Raw genomic sequence first — 18,413 nt, 5'->3', positions numbered from 1 at the left:
TTGTTAGGTCCGATGAATCCCGTGGCCAATAACATAGTAAGTATGCGAAGAGAATGTGTGCGTGAGCATGTGCGCGCGTAATTATACGTGTACGTATACCGTCTGGGTACGTATGTAAAATGTGAATATGTACAGCGGAGTGGTTTCAGAGAGGAAAATTCTCGGAATACAAGCGATGAATGGACAGTGTTTTGAGAGAGCATCGTACGGAAGTGTGAGTTCGTCGTCTCTGCCAGAGAGACTTGGGCGAGCTACGAGTGGAAGGGACTCGGTACGGTACGCATATGTGACTACGGGTTAATACAATATACGTACGGTTCGCAGCGGCGACGACGACTTCTCTTCTAACTATACCCAATACCACCACCACCACCAACTACGTACTACCCACCGCTGCGTATAATACACGCTGGCTATCAGCTTATTTATTTAGTATAAAATTTCACGACAGTGTTAAAACTGTACGCCGCCTATAACCGTAATACGAGACACGGTGCAATTCAATGCTCTCCATACCGACGTCGGCCATCTTCTCTCTCTCTCTCTCTCGCTCTCTCTAAACGCTGCACATTATGCACTACGTCGTCTCCGTCAATGCCTCTGTGCGTCCGTGTGTTTTTTCATAACGTGTTACAGGTAAGCGTGTATAACCTACGAAGAAGCGTGCGACCGGAAGAAATTCTTATCTCGAAGTTTGTGTTTATTCCTCGGTTTCATTCTCGTAATACGTGTTGTTGGGTTAGTTGGACGCAATAAGATCAAGATACGAAATCAGAGCGCAAAGTGCACACAAATACCCCCGGGGTTCCTGCAATTTCCTTTTTCTTTTTTCCCCCTTTGGTATAGCTGTTATTATTCAATATATACCGATGTTCAAGCGTCGGTTAAAGAAAGAAGGAAAATTACTCAAGTTATGTCGTGTTATGAATCGTGATCGGTAAAAGTCGTCATTTTTCATCATTATAATTATCTACCGAATATCTTTGCTGGCTGCTCAAGTCTGTATACCCAAGTCGAGACTCGCGATAATAAATTATTTATATGAGACGCGAGAACGGGAATCTTTTCGGTATCTTAGTTTTCGATTCATTAAATTATTCGTTTCACAACACTGTCTGTTATACAAGTCTCAAGCGGTTGACGAAAATTCGGTATTCCTCTATAGAGTAGGTATAATACCTGCTGTACGTGTAGCGACGCCTTACACATAATAAACGAGAGAATTATTGTTTCTTAATATTTCCTTTGCTTCGTCTTTGCCCTCTTGGTTGTATTTCAGATGTAAATTATCCACCAACACATTTCTACGCATAACATACTCGTCACATACCTCTCGCTATTTTTCTCCGTACCTATACAGTTTTAGTCAAAATGGCAGCCAAACCATAAGCGAATGCCGAATGGAGAAAAAGTCTGTAATTTTCGACAAAAAGATATCTTCCCATACAAGTACCGAGAAATAGTTTCACGTTGTTAACAATTGTCGTCCTCCTCAACTAAATCGGAACACTCCTTACAACGCAGCTACAGTATAAAATACTTGCCAAACATTGAACCTGATTCATAGAAAAAAAACAACCGTCTACACGTATACTATATTCAGCTCGTATACGGAGTGTATATATTTATGTATTGTCACGATGCATAAGGTATACACACGTATATAGGTACAATACGATATTCCTCAAGGACGGGGAGAACAAAGTAAGAAGAAGCTTCAGGCAACAGGTAGACGGAAGACGGGGCACGGCGAGTGTCCGCAGGTGAGATGGATACAGGTAGGTAGGTAGGCAAAGGTATGGGTAGGTTAAGTAAGAAGAAAAAGGTGCAGAGGCCAGCCAGTCAGCCAGGAGGGACCCCCCAACGAAAGAAAGAACGAACGAACGAACGGTACGGAGTAGCATAGAATGACGGTGTGTTGGAAGTTGAGGTCGCAGCAGGTAGATGATAGAACCTCGAAGCTGGATAGAAGTTAGCCAGAGACTGACCATCGGCAGGTTGCTCTACTCTGCGCAGTACATTTGTACATCGTCGCTACGTGCTCGTGTATATATGCGCATGATACACACGTGAAGATGACTGTAACGTCACACGAGCGCGTATGCATCGAGCTCTCTTGCTTCTCGCGAGAGAAAGAAAGAAGGAAAGAATGAGAGGATAAAAGCAGCCCGATACCGTGTCCGACTGTGCAACTTTAGCGTATCAGCCAATATTTTATTTTTTCCTACGTTGGATTCTTCCAATAACGACGAAAAAAAATTATTTTAATAAAATCTCTGAAGCAAGGAGTATAAGTGGATAGGTGTAGTATATGATTCTCGAGTGTAACGCATCATGGATTGTCATGATTCATATAATGTGACAAGTATACGTAATCTGGTCGTGATTAACGCAACAATCTTTCCGAGTTCCTACTACTCCGTAATCATTTTATTTTTTATTTATCAATTCTTCTTTTTCTTCCGTCAGCGAAGACGAAAATGCACAGACAGGATCTTGAATGTCGATGTTTATTAAGCATATTTGTGCGTTGACGGAGGAAGTCTAGAGTCAATGATTTGCGTGACAATCGACGGAAGGAATATAAAGAAAATGGTTCGCCAACAAGACCGAACCGTTTCGTTCTTGTCTCGCAGATAATTTACAATAGAAGGACGCAAATTATTGATAATTGTGTATCGTCGCAATAATAATCTGTTTTACAAAAATCGTTACGATCCAACAATCTGCACTCAACAGTTTTCTGGCCTCACGTAGAGAAAATTGAACTCTGTAAGTACATAATAACGGTGTATCCTTACACATTTCCGGAAGGACCGTAATTCCGCGAGAGTTAGTTAGTTAGTTAGTTATGGGTGTAGGTACTAAATTCAGGGGTTAAATCTGGTATTTAATTTCGCGGCGACGGCAAGGTGCATTTAACCGAAGACCTGAAAGTCCGGGCATCGTATTCGTCAATCCTCGTACGACTTACTTGAGGAAATAAACTTGTCCCTCCGGCGTCCGCGCCTGTTCCCAACCCGGTGGTAGGGGTCCGAGATCGTCAACGGTGCTGATAACGTCGTAGCTGCGCTGCTTGTGGTGATGATGACGGGGGTGCGGCTGAGGTATGTGCTGCTGGGACTGTTGAGCAGAGGCGTACGTCTGCTGGAGAGAAGCGGGGCTGCTGTGGGCCCGGGGATGGGACACGGTGAGCCCTCCGTTATTCGATCCGGCCCCGGCGGCCCCCGAAGCCCCGACGACGACGCCGGCCACCGAACCGACGACCGATCCCGGGGTGCCGGCAGCGCTGGTGGTGCAACTGCCGGCGGCGCCGGTCGTACCTGAGGAAACGCAACCACTGCCGGGGGCGGTGCTCCCGCCTGCGGCACCCCCGCCGCCGCCCCCGCCACCGCCACCGCCACCGGTTGCGCCGAAGGCCGAATCGGCGCTGTTCTCACGGGAATGGCTTATAGAGGGGCTCTTGCTCCCCGTCGAGGGCGGGTTGAAGAACGAGTTCGGCAGGTTGCGCATACGCAGCGGCACCTGGAGCGGCCTTTTCGCGTCTGGCTTCAAGACGCTGTCGAAGAGCGCCTGGAGGTCCGACTCGGAGTTTTGATCTATGCGGACAACCAGGCTCGACTTCAGCTGGTCCACGTCCTGGTTCAGCGCCATTTTGGAACTTTACGTGACAACAATGATTACTCTGTCCAAACACAACGGTCCGGTGCGATATCCACACTCTCTTCCTTTGCCGATCTTGTATCACGCACCCATCTGTCCGTAAATATACCTACGCGCACACACACACTCCTTTCCTCGAGATTAGGCACCTCTTCCGAATTTCTTTTCCCTTCTTTTTTCAACGCGACCGTCTTTTCCTGATCTCTCTCCGTTGACTGAAGACTATAAAGACAGTTACCCTTATGGGCTTTGGTGTGACAACCGAAATTCGTTGCGCGCTTGCGCCCTCTGCGGTGTTCCAGCGGCAGAGTCGGGAACTTATTGCTGAGCATCAGAGGGTTACCGATCACGACATGATGTCGGTTGCAATAACCTTCCGAGTACTGCCGAGTAACACAGTCGAAGTAATGGTAAGCCCAAGTCAATATGTATTTAACTTGTGCGTACTTACCGACTTATAACGTTACAGAATCGTCAGCGATTCAAGAAATTAATAATGAGAACCAATTTATTCCAAAATTCGTAGCAAAAACGTAATTTAATTAAAGTACAGGCACCCGGGAAAAGTATGTATAAGATAGATGATAAATAATGATAGATCAGATGTCATAATGATGCAGAGACCAAAAAGTATATATGTATATGCGGTCCATGTACGATATTAATATATGTGACCCATACGTGACGCATACTATAAATTTTATAATTTTCCAGGAGACAAAATAGATTATCTACAATAATACGTTTATAATAAGAAATTAGAACAATTATTCATTTTGAAATGGGATTATTCTTTTCGACACGCGCTCGATCTATTCCATAACATTAATATTCGTAATTGCCAAATTTCGTTAGTTTTGCCGTATCTATCACCGTTCTCGAGATATTCGCCATTTTAGAATCGAAAATTAGAATCAAATTAAAATTAAACAATAAAAATCCAGGGAAGTCCTTATAATGGCCTAATTACCTGCCCGATTCAATTTCCCCTTTAAGTAATCTCCAAAATTTCGTTAATTTTGCCGTATCTATCACCGTTCTCGAGATATTTTGCAATATTTTGGAACAATGTAAAACAAACTTAGAACAACACAGAACAACCATCACAATCGCGATAGCTCGAAAAATGTGGTGCTAGTTCAACAATTATTTTTTGCGAAATTTGTGAGGAATAATTTTTTTCGAACGCAATATTTTGGAACAATATAGAACAAACCTAGAACAACCCAGAACAACCGCCAGAATCGCGATACCTTAAAAGTGCGCTGCCAGCTCAAAAATCGGGTTTTTTCGGATTTTCTGTGAAAGTTTTATTCTCAGCCCTATTTCAAACTTGAATTAAATAATATTATTTATCAAATATATTTCAACTAGAAGAGTTATACATATATGTGACTAAATTATTTTTCGTTGTCACAGTAATAGGATTCTATGTAACGGTATATGTATAACCTCAAATTAACAGTAAATCCATAATTACCAATAAAGTTTGTATTCTCGGTATTCTCCTTGTTTTCACTCTGAGCTTTATTACTAGCTATTACATTTTTTTTCCACTGAACAATATTTTTTTTACTAAATTTTCCCTGGTAACGACAATGCATTTTGTTTATTGAAATATATGTCTCGCTTGGACACTCATGCACGCCTCCGTAATGGACATAATCAAACGCGCTGTTGCCAAATCTGTTTGAAGCAAATAAAAGGTCTTATCCTCACGGCTACTTGGATCGAAGCATCAACCAGCTATGAAATATTTCAAGATGAAAATTAATTAACAAACATTAAATTTGCAACAGCAGAAAACCACTTTAGCCTCATTACGTCATTTCAAAGAATCTGTGAAATATTTTTCTTTTTTAAGTAAAAGATATAATTTGTACACAATTACTTTGTTCAAAGACACTTCTCTTACGGTGGTTGAACACAGTTACATGATTACGAAAAAAACTGAATTGGGTATTTGCATAATTTTTATATTTCTTAACTTTTGATGTTTTTCGATTCTATAAATTTTTTTAGAATTTTTGAAAAAAAAATATTTTGTTTTTGTTTATAAATATTTAAATAATTTAATTAATAAAAGTGGTCCTAAATCACATAAAAGTCACGTGACATAAAACGGAATGTGATTGGTTTGACGTCATTGTGCTGCTACTGGCGCGTTTATTTGAATCCTCAAAGAGTAATGTACAATATTTTCTAGCGCTAAAAAAATTTTAAGTAAGTTTTTTAAACTTTAAGTTTGATACATTGTATAATTAATGTCAGACTTCGGTGAAAATAATTAAAATAGAAATCAATTTTTGTGTGGTGTTTTTTTTTTTTTAACTCACACGGATAATTGTGTGGAGGTTATGATCACGTCAATGTTATTATACTAAGAATGTTAAGCAAGCATTAGTTTGAGTATTTTCACAAAATGGTACTATACACCAACAAAAATCGTTTTTTAATAACATATTAAATAATTTAATAACTTTAGTTTATAATAAACAGCACTATCAGACGTTCTTTTCATCAATCACAACACAGAGCAACAGCTGATTACACGTACGGCGTGCTTACAGGAGAACTTGGCGCTAAAAATTTCAAAAAAATTCAGCATTGTGACGTCACATACGCGAGATGGAGCTACTTATTCATTTAAATATTGCCTTTTTTTTATTTATTAAATTATTTAAATACTTATAAACAAAAACAAAATATTTTTTTTTCAAAAATTCTAAAAAAATTTATAGAATCGAAAAACATCAAAAGTTAAGAAATATAAAAACCATGCAAATACCCGATTTTGCTAAAACGTCAGAGGGCTCAGGATTACAAAGGTGTTGACCCTTTCAGAACTGAATGAAATCTGCGCTAGGAATATTTTTTTCGAAGCAATACAATTCTATATTTTTTAACTAAGGTATTGTGACGATTTACTTTAACAACAAACCTAGAACAACCTGGAACAACCTTCAAAATTTGTGTAACTTACAAGTGCGGTACCAACTTCCTGGAGATTTACCATTCGCGGAATAAAATTTCATTCAGTCGAGAAAATTTGACATACAGAACGGACAATTATGTTCATTTCATATCAATACATTAAGAATTTCCTACACCAGTCAGCAAATTATTAAACGATTTGGAATTAATAAATGCAGACGATCATCGTGATGCAAAACCAAAATTAGGCCAAGTCATTATTACAAAAAGGGGAAAATATGGCATATTTAGCCTCGTAGTTAAACAAAAACACTTTGACAAAATTGAATTACATAACGTCAAGGTAGCCTTGGAAAATTTGAAAACAACATTATTAGATTTGGAAATAAAAACATTCAGAATTTCAAAATTAGGGGATATGACTGAACGAAGTATCAATAGACATCTCGAATTTACTAATAGATATTTTTGAGGATGAAGATATTGACATTACCATCTGTTCAGGTATAACCGAGATACCACCATCAGAAATACGACTGGAAATAATTTCGAAAATGCATAATGGACTAATGGGAGGACACAAAGGTGTGACCAAAACATATCGTAGAATCCGCGAAAGATTTTATTGGCCACGAATGAGAGAGGACATCAGTAATTTCATGCGAAGATGCGAAAGCTGTCAAGAACAAAAGCTAGTTCGCGTAAAGACCAGGGAGCCAATGCTAATAACGGACACTCCGTCTGAGTCGTTTGAGAAAATTTCGCTAGACACAATAGATCCACTTCCGCAGACTCCTAGGGGTAATAAACATATTTTAACTATGCAGGATAATTTGACGAAATTTTGTATTGCTGTACCTATTCCTGACATCAAAGCTGAGACTGTAGCCCATATGCTCTGGTAAAACATTTAATTTTGCAGTACGGAACCCCGAAAATTATTTTAACAGACAGAGGAACAAGCTTCGTCAACGAATTATTTGAAGAATTGGCAAAAGCATTTAAAATTAAACATATTACTACCTCTAGTTATCGCCCATAGTCAAATGGCGCTTTAGAGCGAAGTCATATTGTTCTGACAGAATATATGAAAACACTATATAGATAAGATGATTTCGATGATTGGGACAAGCTAGTACAATTTGCAATGTTTTCTTACAAAACGGTGGTACATGAAGCTACTAACTTCAAGCCATATGAATTGGTATTCGGTAGATTAACGCGTTGTCCAAATTCTTTTGATATCGGGAAAGACCCTTTAACATATAACTCATATCTTGAAGATCTAATGATCAGAATGGCAGAAATGCAGACCCTAACTGCTAATAACTTAGTGCAGGCAAAAGTAAGGTCGAAAACATATTACGATAGAAAGGTGCATCCTTTCAGAGGTGGAACAGGGGACGTGGTACGCGTACAAATAGAGACAAGAAAGGAAAAATTTAGCAAGCGATACCAGGGTCCATACAGAATAGTGAAAATCTTGGAAAACAATAGTGTAATTTTGGAAGGTAACAATGGTGAAAGATTCGTTAAACATGTAGACAAACTCGAATTGGCTTAGTGATGGAACACATTGTAGACTGACTAACGCGACTACAAATAAGAGATTGGTTGCTCAGGAGCAAGTGCAGTACGGAAAGCACTACGGAAACGATCCGAAGAATTGTTTTATCAAACATCGAATATTCTTTATTTCTAAGTAATTTTAAGATTAACGCCTACGAATGGGGCGTGACCAACCGCAACGAGGGATATTCAACTGTAACTAGCTTTAAGTTTGAAGTCTAACACCTAAGATGGAAGTTCAGCAATGAACTTGATCTGCCCTTAGAGTTTGTTCAGAAGCTTCTGAATAGATCAACTCAGCGTGATATTAACCTTGAAACCCTTCCTTTCTTTCAAATTCCTTTCATTCCAAATTAACGTTAAAAATGCTACAGTATATTAGAAAAAAATGAGATAATATCCAGAATACTACTGATGCAGACCGACACGATCCGGCGGCTCTCGAATCTCGTCACCACAACAACAAATCGAAAGATCGAAAGATAAATCAATCCGAGTGCTAATCTCCAACATCGAACGAATTCTTGTTTTCACCTTTCTGATCAAAAGTTACTATTATAATATCCATTTGAAAATAAGACTAGAGTTGGTGGCTAGCTTCACTACCCCCAATTAGATCAAACGTATTGTTTCCAAGATTTGAACACAATTCGAAATAACAGCTATGAAAATTTTTCATGTCTCCAATTAATTCAATGTATTTAATTCTGCAAGACATTTTGGTCGAATACAGAGAAATGAGGGCAAGCGATTTTAGGAAAATTATGTCGCATTGAAAAGGCATATCCGTATTATTGGAATAAAATAATGACTGTGTCGATAAAGACATGGTACTAACATTTACAATCGGTACGTAGTTTTACGTACTCACTTCGTACCGTCTCAATTTCAAGCTTCCATACCGACACTACTTTGGCTGCTACGAATGTCGGTACAAGTCCGTTAGGTAGAGTCGATAGAGCAGAAACCTCCTACGCTCCCAGGCCCACCTGGGCCCACTTGCCCGCCGAAAACTGACACACAAAAATTTACCCAGGGGTACTGTCTTTATAGTCTTCAGTCAACGCTCTCTCTCTCTCTATCGCTCCATCTCTAGTTAACGTGTATGTGTGGTACACTACTATTTTCGTCTTCAACTATTTATTCAACACACAAGGCACACACGGCTGTGCATACATGTAATAATAATAACAACACGGCATATGCATACGTACGTACATAGGCGCGCGTGTGCACGTATAAACACGCATACACGGGGAAATATAGTATTTGTAAAATATGTGTATACAGATAGGTGTGAGTGTGTTTGTGTATATGTATATATAATATATATTTGTATACGTATGTATCTACGGTTGTGTATATGATGTACGTTATCTAGCCACGGCACTGTGTTTTAAATAGGCACTTCGATAAACACCCGACACTCCAGCTCGCTCTCCCTGGTTCCTCGACAGCGGCGATACTTTGCGATAGTTGTTTAAATCAGGACGAACTCCGAGGGAGACGAGGAACGATGCACTAGATCTGTTGATACACCGGTGAATAATTAAACTACGTCTATTACTAATACTACTGCTACGCATAAAGAGGCTAGGCGGAGGAAGAGGGGCAGAACAAGAGACGACCGTCTCCGACCGGAGGACCGACCGACCGACCGACTGTCCGACCGATCAAGACACAGTGCCGCGCACAAGAAGAGACAGACACCAGTCTGGATTTTAACTATGCGCCGCGTCGCTGAAACGCCGTGCCCAGGCAAGGCGTGTGGCCTGGCCTGGCCTGTTGCTTTTTCTTCAAGATTTTAGGTGGAGGGGAATATATGTACGTACGTAGGTGGGTAGGTACATAAGGATCTATCGTCGTGTTGGTGAGGAGGTGGAGGCAGCGGCGTTGCTAGCGTGATTGTAGTGTGGTGACCGCGGAGGAATCGACGACGATGGGTAGCAGCAGCAGCACCAGGAGCAGCGGCAGCGCGCGCACGCACATTCTCTTTCTTACGCGATAACAAGTAATTCCATTGTTGTTATCGATCCAGCGGAACTGTGAACATCGTTCAGATGTCTTGATACAACTGCAGTCCGATTGAACCGCTTACTTCACGATTCAACTTTTCTTTGTCAACCGCACAACGCTAGGAACGGTCCCCGTTTTATCATTCAGGGAATACACACTTTCTTGTTACAATCCTCCTGCTGCAGGTCACTAATTCCTACGCGGCACATACGATGGATCGCGATCGCCCCGACAACGCTACCTCCTCTAAACCCTACCGCCATACTCTACGAGCACCGCACGCACACTGATCACGGCTGGCTCGCCGAGAGTAGTTTGGATTTCCGACGAGAGGTTTACGTGCTCGCCTGCTAGCCTGCCCGTTAAACGATACACCGCTCACTTCGGACTCGTAGGCGCGGGAGTTTCGAAAATCCGTGATTTGGAAGAGAGATAATCGAACGCTTGTTTGCAACAATTACAATGTTCGAAAGTTGACGAGTTGAACATAGGTTCTGATCTAAATATCAAGGTCCACCTATCTCACACACGAACAAAGGATTAACAGCCCTATTTTGTGCGTTATTTCGAACAAAAACACTCCAATACATTTTCATTTGATGCAGAAATAAAGAAATATATGGTATGAATTCTACGATTTGACTGTTGCGATTTCGTAGAATCTGGGCCATTTCTTTATTTCTGCGTCAAATGAAAAATGTCTAGGAGTGTTTTTGTTCAGAACTGTGTATAAAATAAGGCTATTAAGTATTTTTTGGATATTTGGAGATATATCCGTGAACGTTGAAATCGAACAGGGCATCTGGGGAGAAATAGAATATGATCAGACGTAACCGATTTTTGCATCACGGTAACATTGGTCTTAATTGGCATCGTAATTCTGTTTTTCTTCTTCCTCTTCCCTCGTAGGCTATCCTCTGTACCGTTATTCAGGATGAGAATAACACCGTGTGAAAAGCCACTCTTATTTAGGCACAGATAAAAAGTCTCCGATTGTTACTTGCAAGAATATCGATGATTAATGTGTTTCATAATTGATTAATTTTCCTTCATACGGTAGCTGTAATTAAAGATATTAATTAAGTTGTAAAGACCTTTCGACTGTAAAATGCTCGATTGAAACGCTTGAAACGTTTGAAACTTTGACTGAAGTAACTATTCGGCCCCTCACTCTGACATCAGTCGGAGTTATAATGAACTAAGGCAATCTAACTATACAGCTAGTCAATAAATATATATTTGCTTCGGTTACAGACAAATAAGAGTTGAAAGTCTATGGACGTCTTGATCAAGGGTTTCGATATTTCAGTTGTGGTTAAAATTAATTTTATTGTCAAAAAATGTAATATTAGTTATTTGAATTGAATATGATTTTATTATCAACGTATAGTGCATTTTTGACGTATTAAGTTCGTTATTTGCGTAGTGAATGTGTGTTCTTTTTTTTTTATCCAAGTTAATATTAGACTGACGTAAAAACGAAGATGTCTTCTAAAAGGTATATATGTATATTTATTTAATTGTTTTCCTTTTTTTCATCTGGACCCGAATGAATCCTACCCTTATATGTATGCGTCAAAATAGTTCCAATTTTCGAAATGATGCCGACGATTCAAAACAATAATTAGAAAGACTGTTAAGCTGTAAATTATTCCAAACAATCTCCATTTCACTCGAAAATTACATATTTACAAATTAGCAATAACAGTACTATCGAAAACCTAAAATTGTTTTCTTTCTTTGTTAACCTTTGTCACTGTAAACTACTCTTCATCGCTTACTCCGTTCACAATTTTTTTGGTATGTTCTTCAACCGATTAAGTTGCATTAATGAAGTTCATACATAATCTAGTCTGACTCCAAGGTCCATTCTTCTTATGGGAAAAATATATTCCCACTCCAAATTTGCCTTTGGGTCAATCTTTATTTTACTTCTCAGGTGTTGCAAACAGATAGTATGTACGCAAATCTTGTCAAATATTTACAATACGTCATTCCAATCTCTAATGAACCACCTTTGATTTAAGTCCAACCTCTATGTCAAACATGACATTGGATTACTTTATTTTTAGGAACAATATGACAAAGCCATCTTACAATCAGAGAGATTAAAATTTTGAACATACGCTAAAAAATTCCTTCTACCTTTACAGTGAGTTGAAAAAGTTATCCGAGGAAAGCTTGACACGACAACCCGAAGAGGTTTTTGACATAATCTGCAAGCTTGGTGAAGGGTGAGCGTTACTTTGAGAGAATTCTACTTAGTAATCTAATTATTAGTGTGCCATACTAATTTAGTATAATTTGGACATCTTTTAAAATATGGCTCAATGTTTGTTTCAGATCTTATGGTTCCGTTTATAAAGCATTGCACAAAGAGAGCGGGCAGGTCCTTGCGATCAAGCAAGTACCTGTGGATACGGATTTACAGGAGATAATAAAGGAGATTTCAATAATGCAGCAATGTGATTCACCGTATGTAGTGAAATACTATGGAAGCTATTTCAAGAACACGGATTTATGGGTATGAATTAAATTTCGTGAGTTACGTGAATGTTATCGGTTCGAACAATGATAGTGAAATGATTTGTTATTACAGATTGTTATGGAGTATTGTGGCGCCGGTTCTGTCAGTGATATAATGAGGCTGAGGAAGAAAACCCTGCAAGAGGATGAGATAGCTACGATATTATGTGATACTCTTAAGGGTCTTGAATACCTCCATCTTAGGAGGAAAATCCATAGGGACATCAAAGCCGGAAACATTTTACTCAATACTGAGGGGCATGCTAAGCTGGCTGATTTTGGTGTAGCTGGACAGTTAACGGTGAAACAAATTAACAAAGAAACAGAAAAATTTGACACCTAATTAGACGGAATAGCAAAGAAAAAAAAAACAATTCATCCACATTTACTTACAATCAGTGTTTGCGAATTTTAAAAAAATGTTGGCCCACTTGTTTATAGGATACTATGGCTAAGCGCAACACTGTTATCGGAACTCCGTTCTGGATGGCACCGGAGGTAATTCAGGAGATTGGATACGATTGCGTCGCGGATATATGGTCATTGGGTATAACAGCTCTAGAAATGGCAGAAGGAAAGCCACCGTATGGTGACATTCATCCAATGCGTGCAATTTTCATGATCCCCACCAAACCCCCACCAAGTTTTAGAGAACCTGACAAATGGAGTGCAGAGTTCATAGAATTCGTTAGTGGCTGTCTCGTCAAAAACCCTGAAGAAAGGGCGACAGCCACTGAACTGCTCAGTCATGAATTTATAGGTAGTCGTACTGTGTTTCATGCAAGTAATTGAATTAAGTCGCAAGTCAGTAATTAGTGAAACAACCCGAATCACGATACATGTAACTCAGGACTGCCTTGACATTTTTTTATAGTATGAGTTTTACATATCAAGAAAAAAACAAATTCAAATTTAATACCAATGACAATAAATATCTTTGATATACTTGTTAACAAAACTCAGGTTTTCTTTTACTTATATCAATTTCACTATTGAACTGTTGAAGGCAATGCGAAGCAGCCAAGTATCCTTAGTCAAATGATAGCGGAGGCACATGAAATTAGAGAAAAACAGACCAACCGAGCACACGTTATTAATAATGTGGCTATTAAGGGCAAAAATCATGCTGATGATTCGGTAAAAAATACTTCCATCTCGATTCACTACTCAACAATTTACAAAGTCAATTATTTTTTCACATTGTTCATTGAATTTTCTCACCTGAAGGACGAAGAAGACTGCAGTGGAACTATGAAACCCCTTCCAGAAGATGTCGGGACCTTGGTACCAGGTGTAGATCTCCCTGACACAGGCACTCTAGTTTCTGCAATGTTGGATCTAGGAACAATGGTTATTAATAGTGACACGGACACAGAAGCAACGATGAAAAGTGGGTATACTGCTTTTGACTTATGGAGCAAGACATTGTCTTCAAATGGTTAATTTACCTTCTACAGGGCATAACACAGGATCAGTGGAGTCTGGAAAAAAGTATCGTCCCTTATTTCTTGATCATTTTGACAAGAAGGAAGCAACTGAGATTGGCAATGTGAGTTCAAATTTATTGTAACTTTCTCAGTGTTCCGTTTTTGTTATGGAGTATTGGCACTTTTAAAGGAGATTTTGTTTCTTATTCTCAGGACAATGGCCACATTCTTGCCGCACATAGTACAGAAACAGAACCTAAAGTGGAACAACAGAGTCCAACAGAATCTCAAAGGTTTCAAAGCCATCTACAGCTACAACTCAATCAAATATCATGTCCTGTGCAAGAGCCGGCTCACAATAACATATCGAAATTTCAAAATGCCTTCACAGAACGAGACTTTGATTTCGTAAGTATATTCTTAAATTTTTCCCACTGTAAAGAATAACAAACTTTCTACTGCATAATTGACGTCAATAGATACATTTGGATCATGGGAAGACCCATCAGCTTCATTATTGAAATTATAACTAAACATGTTTCAATATAAATGTATTTAAAAAACGCAGTCATAGGCATCATAACGAAAATTCAATATAGATAAACAAGCATGTCCTTCAGCTGAAGTTCCTCTCATACGAGGAGCTGCAGCAACGCATGGCCAGCCTGGATGCAGAAATGGAACGTGAGATAGATGAATTAAGACGGAGGTACCAGACAAAGAGGCAGCCAATTCTTGATGCCATGGATACCAAGCGAAAGCGTCAGCAAAACTTCTAACGCTTCGGTATAGTTTTATTGATATACACATATTTTTTTTAAACTTTGTTTCCTAATTGTTTTCTGCTAGACGAAGTAATAGAATCGAGCGTGATAGAGAGATAAAAAGTGTGTACAGTTGTATAAATGAATGAATAGATTATAATTATGCGTTCTCAAAACCTAGTTTCACTAATAAAAATTCATTATATTCTATTTTTTAATACCTCATTAAAAAAAAAGAACTGCAATAAAATTTCTCTAGTAATGAATATTTTTTTCGTGAATCTAGGGATCTACAATCTATTATAATATTATTAGTGTAATAGCGATACGTCACTCAATGTAAATTATTTTACACAAATTAAATATGGAATCGCAACTATACTTAATTTTTTTACTACATATGTTAACTTTACTTACTGTTATACAAACAATATTCTTATAGAAACATTATATACACGAATTAAATATAAAGTCAATTTAGAAAATAAATCGTGTCCAGTATCATCGGTTCATTCAAGTGAATCCGTTTTTTTCAATCATTGTTATTCATATTAAACCGAAAATTGTACTACATGCAATTACATTTTTACCATTTTACTATTTACCCAGCACATATCTGATATCACATTTTTTAATAGTAGTGTTGTCGTGATTTAAAAATTTACCGATGAAATATTAACATTATTTATTCTTAATAACCCTTTGTCGCACTGTTTTACGATATGAAAGATTGAATTACTTTGATATTCAGGCACATATTTTTTTTATCCTCAAACCAAATGGTCACTGCTAAAGGTAACACTTTGAAAGTTATTTATTTCAACGAACACATGTACCGGCGTACTAAAAAACATGTAGTTTGAGGTGAGTTGTTTTGTTTTTTCCGTTTGTACATAATATTGTGTACATATACGATTTGCTATTGGGATGCATCTAATACAACGCCGAGAGTAGCTAGATTTTTTACTCAGGTGAAAATACGTCTTATTCAATGCTGACCGAAGTTTTAAAAAAAAATCTTTTAATCTAGCAACATTAACTTGCCTTTATTTGATTTGCAGTATGACGCTTCAGGCTAATGTTTGCACGAGAAACTGTCTTGCCCGACGCCTGAGCATGCTTACATACATATGTATACCGATATCAACGTGTCGACATTGCGCTTCAAGCATTGTAAAACAATGGATCTCTGCTACCTGCACATCCCGGTGATCTTGCTGGCCAAGTTTTGTCCTTATGAAGGCAGAGAAGGTGTATCGGATGGGTTTCGAATTGTCTTGAATAATATTGTTGCGTAACTTTCCCATGATCAGCTCATTTTAGAAGTATACACTTTTAGTACGCGGTGAGTTTTTTTTTAAATCGACAAAACAGATATCACCCAATACATATCTCGTAACTCAAGAACTAGCATTTAATAGTTTTAGTTTGAGTAATTCTGCACTTACACTACCTACCATACATACCGATGTGCCAAAAAAAAAAAACAAACAACAAAACAAAAAGAAAACAACAAATAAGTAGAGATGGAGAAGGATAGATTTCTAATTTCGTATGGATAGGTAAGACAATAGATTCGCACCTCCCGTAGTATGCATAAGCTTTTAATCATTGAGTCCGTGATGCAGGAAATTTCCGGATTATAGTGAGATTGAAAACAGTTTCGTGTCACAAATGATGACAATGAGGTCGAGTATCTCAATTTATAAACTGGCAGTATTCATCGATATACTGATTACAAATGACTTATGACTCGAGTTTTTTTGCAATTGATTTGTCTATCAGGTCTGGAGGGATATCTAAATATTTGCCTTATTGAAGTAAATATCATCAGGTATAGCAGCACGAATCAATTTTGAAATAATGAAATATCAAATTGGAGTTATAAAAATAAAGTGTATCGACGACGTTGCACTATTTTTTTAGATAATAAATATGTAGTATTATATAGTTAACCATATAGTCAAACTGACATTAGTACACGTACTTTTTTCACTAAGAACACATAATCACGGATAGAATAATCTTGTATATTTTTATACCTACGTAGAAATCGTGTACCATTGTAAAGTTGTATTACTTTACAACGTCCACCTTTGTCAAAATCTTTTCCAGAATTTATTTATTACTTTTTTTTTAAGTCAATCTAGTGCAGATGACGTTGACTGTGAATTTTTTTTTTTTTATAGCATTACATTTAATATAGGTTTGCATATTTGTATGGAAGTGAATAAACCAATGTGCTTGCATATTGAATATTATAATTTAATTAATGAGAAATACCTCCAAAGTTAACATTGCTGTATCACCAACAGGCATTAGATGATAATAAAATTTTACGTATTTAGTATAAATATAAAAATTTATTCATTTTGCGTATTTTTACAAATAATAATTATAAAATTGCATTATTCCAGAAAATATCTTGTGGCAAACAGTTTTCTGTTCTACGTGCTTCCTAATATTTATAATGAAAACTATCATAGTATTGTACGCTGTTATTTCCTTAGATAAATTGGTACATTAATTTATTACAAGTATTGGCATCAAACTTTAGTGGCAATATTTCGAACAGTTATCACTATATACCTAGATATGTTTTGTCATATTGACTGCATAATTTAAAAGAAAGTAATATTTGTTTATTTTGTTACGTTGCGATTTATTTAATGGACTATTAATTATTATGAAAATACGTTGTTCATTCTATTATTATACATGTTCTTATATCACAGTTTTATTACAGACTATCTATCTGTGTGATATAATAAAAATTGTATAATCTCATTATTATAAACAAATCGAATTCATAAGGCTGCACATTTAAGAATCATATAAAAGATCACGATTATAACAGTAGATGCATGCTTTACACGATTCAGCTAATCGACTGTTCTTTTTTCAATTTTGAACTGTAAGTATGAATATTGTATAGAATTTTCAGTTTTTCTCATTATCACACAATATGGAGATATTGCTATTTGAGAATGGTGTTATCGGTTGATCAAACACACTTAAACAATTCACTAAAGTCATGCTCTAAGTGAATAGATATAGTTTTATTATCAATTATTATTAATCAATAAGTAAAAAATTAATGTTCTTATCATACAATCTAGTATTAAGTAGTGTTTTCAATACACTGTATCAGCTCCACTCAAAAGGTGACAGTGATTTAATTAAAACTTATTTTCTACAGGACGTATAATCATCTGATTCATATACATGAATATGTATATCAATTATTCAGTAATAACTTACATTATCGAATTTTTTTTTTCCATAAACAATATACCCTTAAATCTTACGGAATACGCCATATTTGAGCACGTTTTCACCCTTCCGATAATTTTATATCGCACAGATTTATCCATCGAAATGCGAACAGCGAAATTAGGGAACCATAATAGGAAAAACTCTGTGACAGTGTTCAACATAATTTCTAAATATTAAAAACAAAAAAAAATATCATCGTCATTATTACAGAGATTTCTTTTTCTCTTCAACAATTGTT

General features: G+C 37.4%; 2 protein-coding genes across 8 annotated transcripts in view; one reads left to right on the top strand and one right to left on the bottom strand.

Annotated features, from left to right (window-relative positions):
- The window catches only part of LOC124298889 (transcriptional coactivator yorkie-like), a 30,475-nt gene extending 19,997 nt beyond the window's left edge, over positions 1–10,478 (bottom strand). Inside the window, exons 1-2 of one of the 2 annotated variants that reach the window (XM_046751481.1) lie at positions 9,005–10,478; positions 2,975–3,885 (exon numbers count right to left, since the gene is read on the bottom strand). In XM_046751481.1, coding sequence (XP_046607437.1) covers positions 2,975–3,654 — 680 coding nt within the window. In that variant the 5' untranslated portion in view covers positions 3,655–3,885; positions 9,005–10,478. The remainder of the gene's footprint in view (positions 1–2,974; positions 3,886–9,004) is intronic. The other variant, XM_046751480.1, reaches the window with a different exon arrangement.
- Positions 10,479–11,448: 970 nt separating this feature from the next.
- Positions 11,449–18,346, top strand: LOC124298867 (serine/threonine-protein kinase 3). Of its 6 annotated transcripts, XM_046751423.1 has the most exons (11): positions 11,449–11,680; positions 12,336–12,416; positions 12,526–12,706; positions 12,782–13,009; positions 13,150–13,468; positions 13,712–13,845; positions 13,936–14,098; positions 14,166–14,257; positions 14,349–14,543; positions 14,735–14,921; positions 15,961–18,346. In XM_046751423.1, exons 1-10 carry the CDS (start codon positions 11,667–11,669, stop codon positions 14,912–14,914), a joined length of 1,587 nt encoding a protein of 528 aa, XP_046607379.1. In that variant the 5' UTR covers positions 11,449–11,666; the 3' UTR covers positions 14,915–14,921; positions 15,961–18,346. The 6 variants fall into 6 exon arrangements, with proteins under 6 accessions (XP_046607379.1, XP_046607377.1, XP_046607378.1 ...); XM_046751421.1 differs by lacking the exon at positions 15,961–18,346 and having other exon boundaries at positions 14,735–15,280; XM_046751422.1 differs by lacking the exon at positions 15,961–18,346 and having other exon boundaries at positions 13,150–13,471; positions 13,715–13,845; positions 14,735–15,280.
- The last annotated feature ends 67 nt before the right edge of the window (positions 18,347–18,413 follow it).

The sequence above is a fragment of the Neodiprion virginianus genome, chromosome 2 (genome assembly GCF_021901495.1).
Source record: "Neodiprion virginianus isolate iyNeoVirg1 chromosome 2, iyNeoVirg1.1, whole genome shotgun sequence".
Lineage (NCBI taxonomy): Eukaryota > Metazoa > Arthropoda > Insecta > Hymenoptera > Diprionidae > Neodiprion > Neodiprion virginianus.
This window is presented reverse-complemented; position numbering and strand designations above follow the sequence as displayed.

Coding starts and splice junctions, on each gene's coding strand:
- LOC124298867 (XM_046751423.1), top strand. Junction 13,469..13,711: donor GCTCAGTCATGAATTTATAG/GTAGTCGTACTG, acceptor ATTGAACTGTTG/AAGGCAATGCGAAGCAGCCA. Junction 14,099..14,165: donor CACAGAAGCAACGATGAAAA/GTGGGTATACTG, acceptor TACCTTCTACAG/GGCATAACACAGGATCAGTG.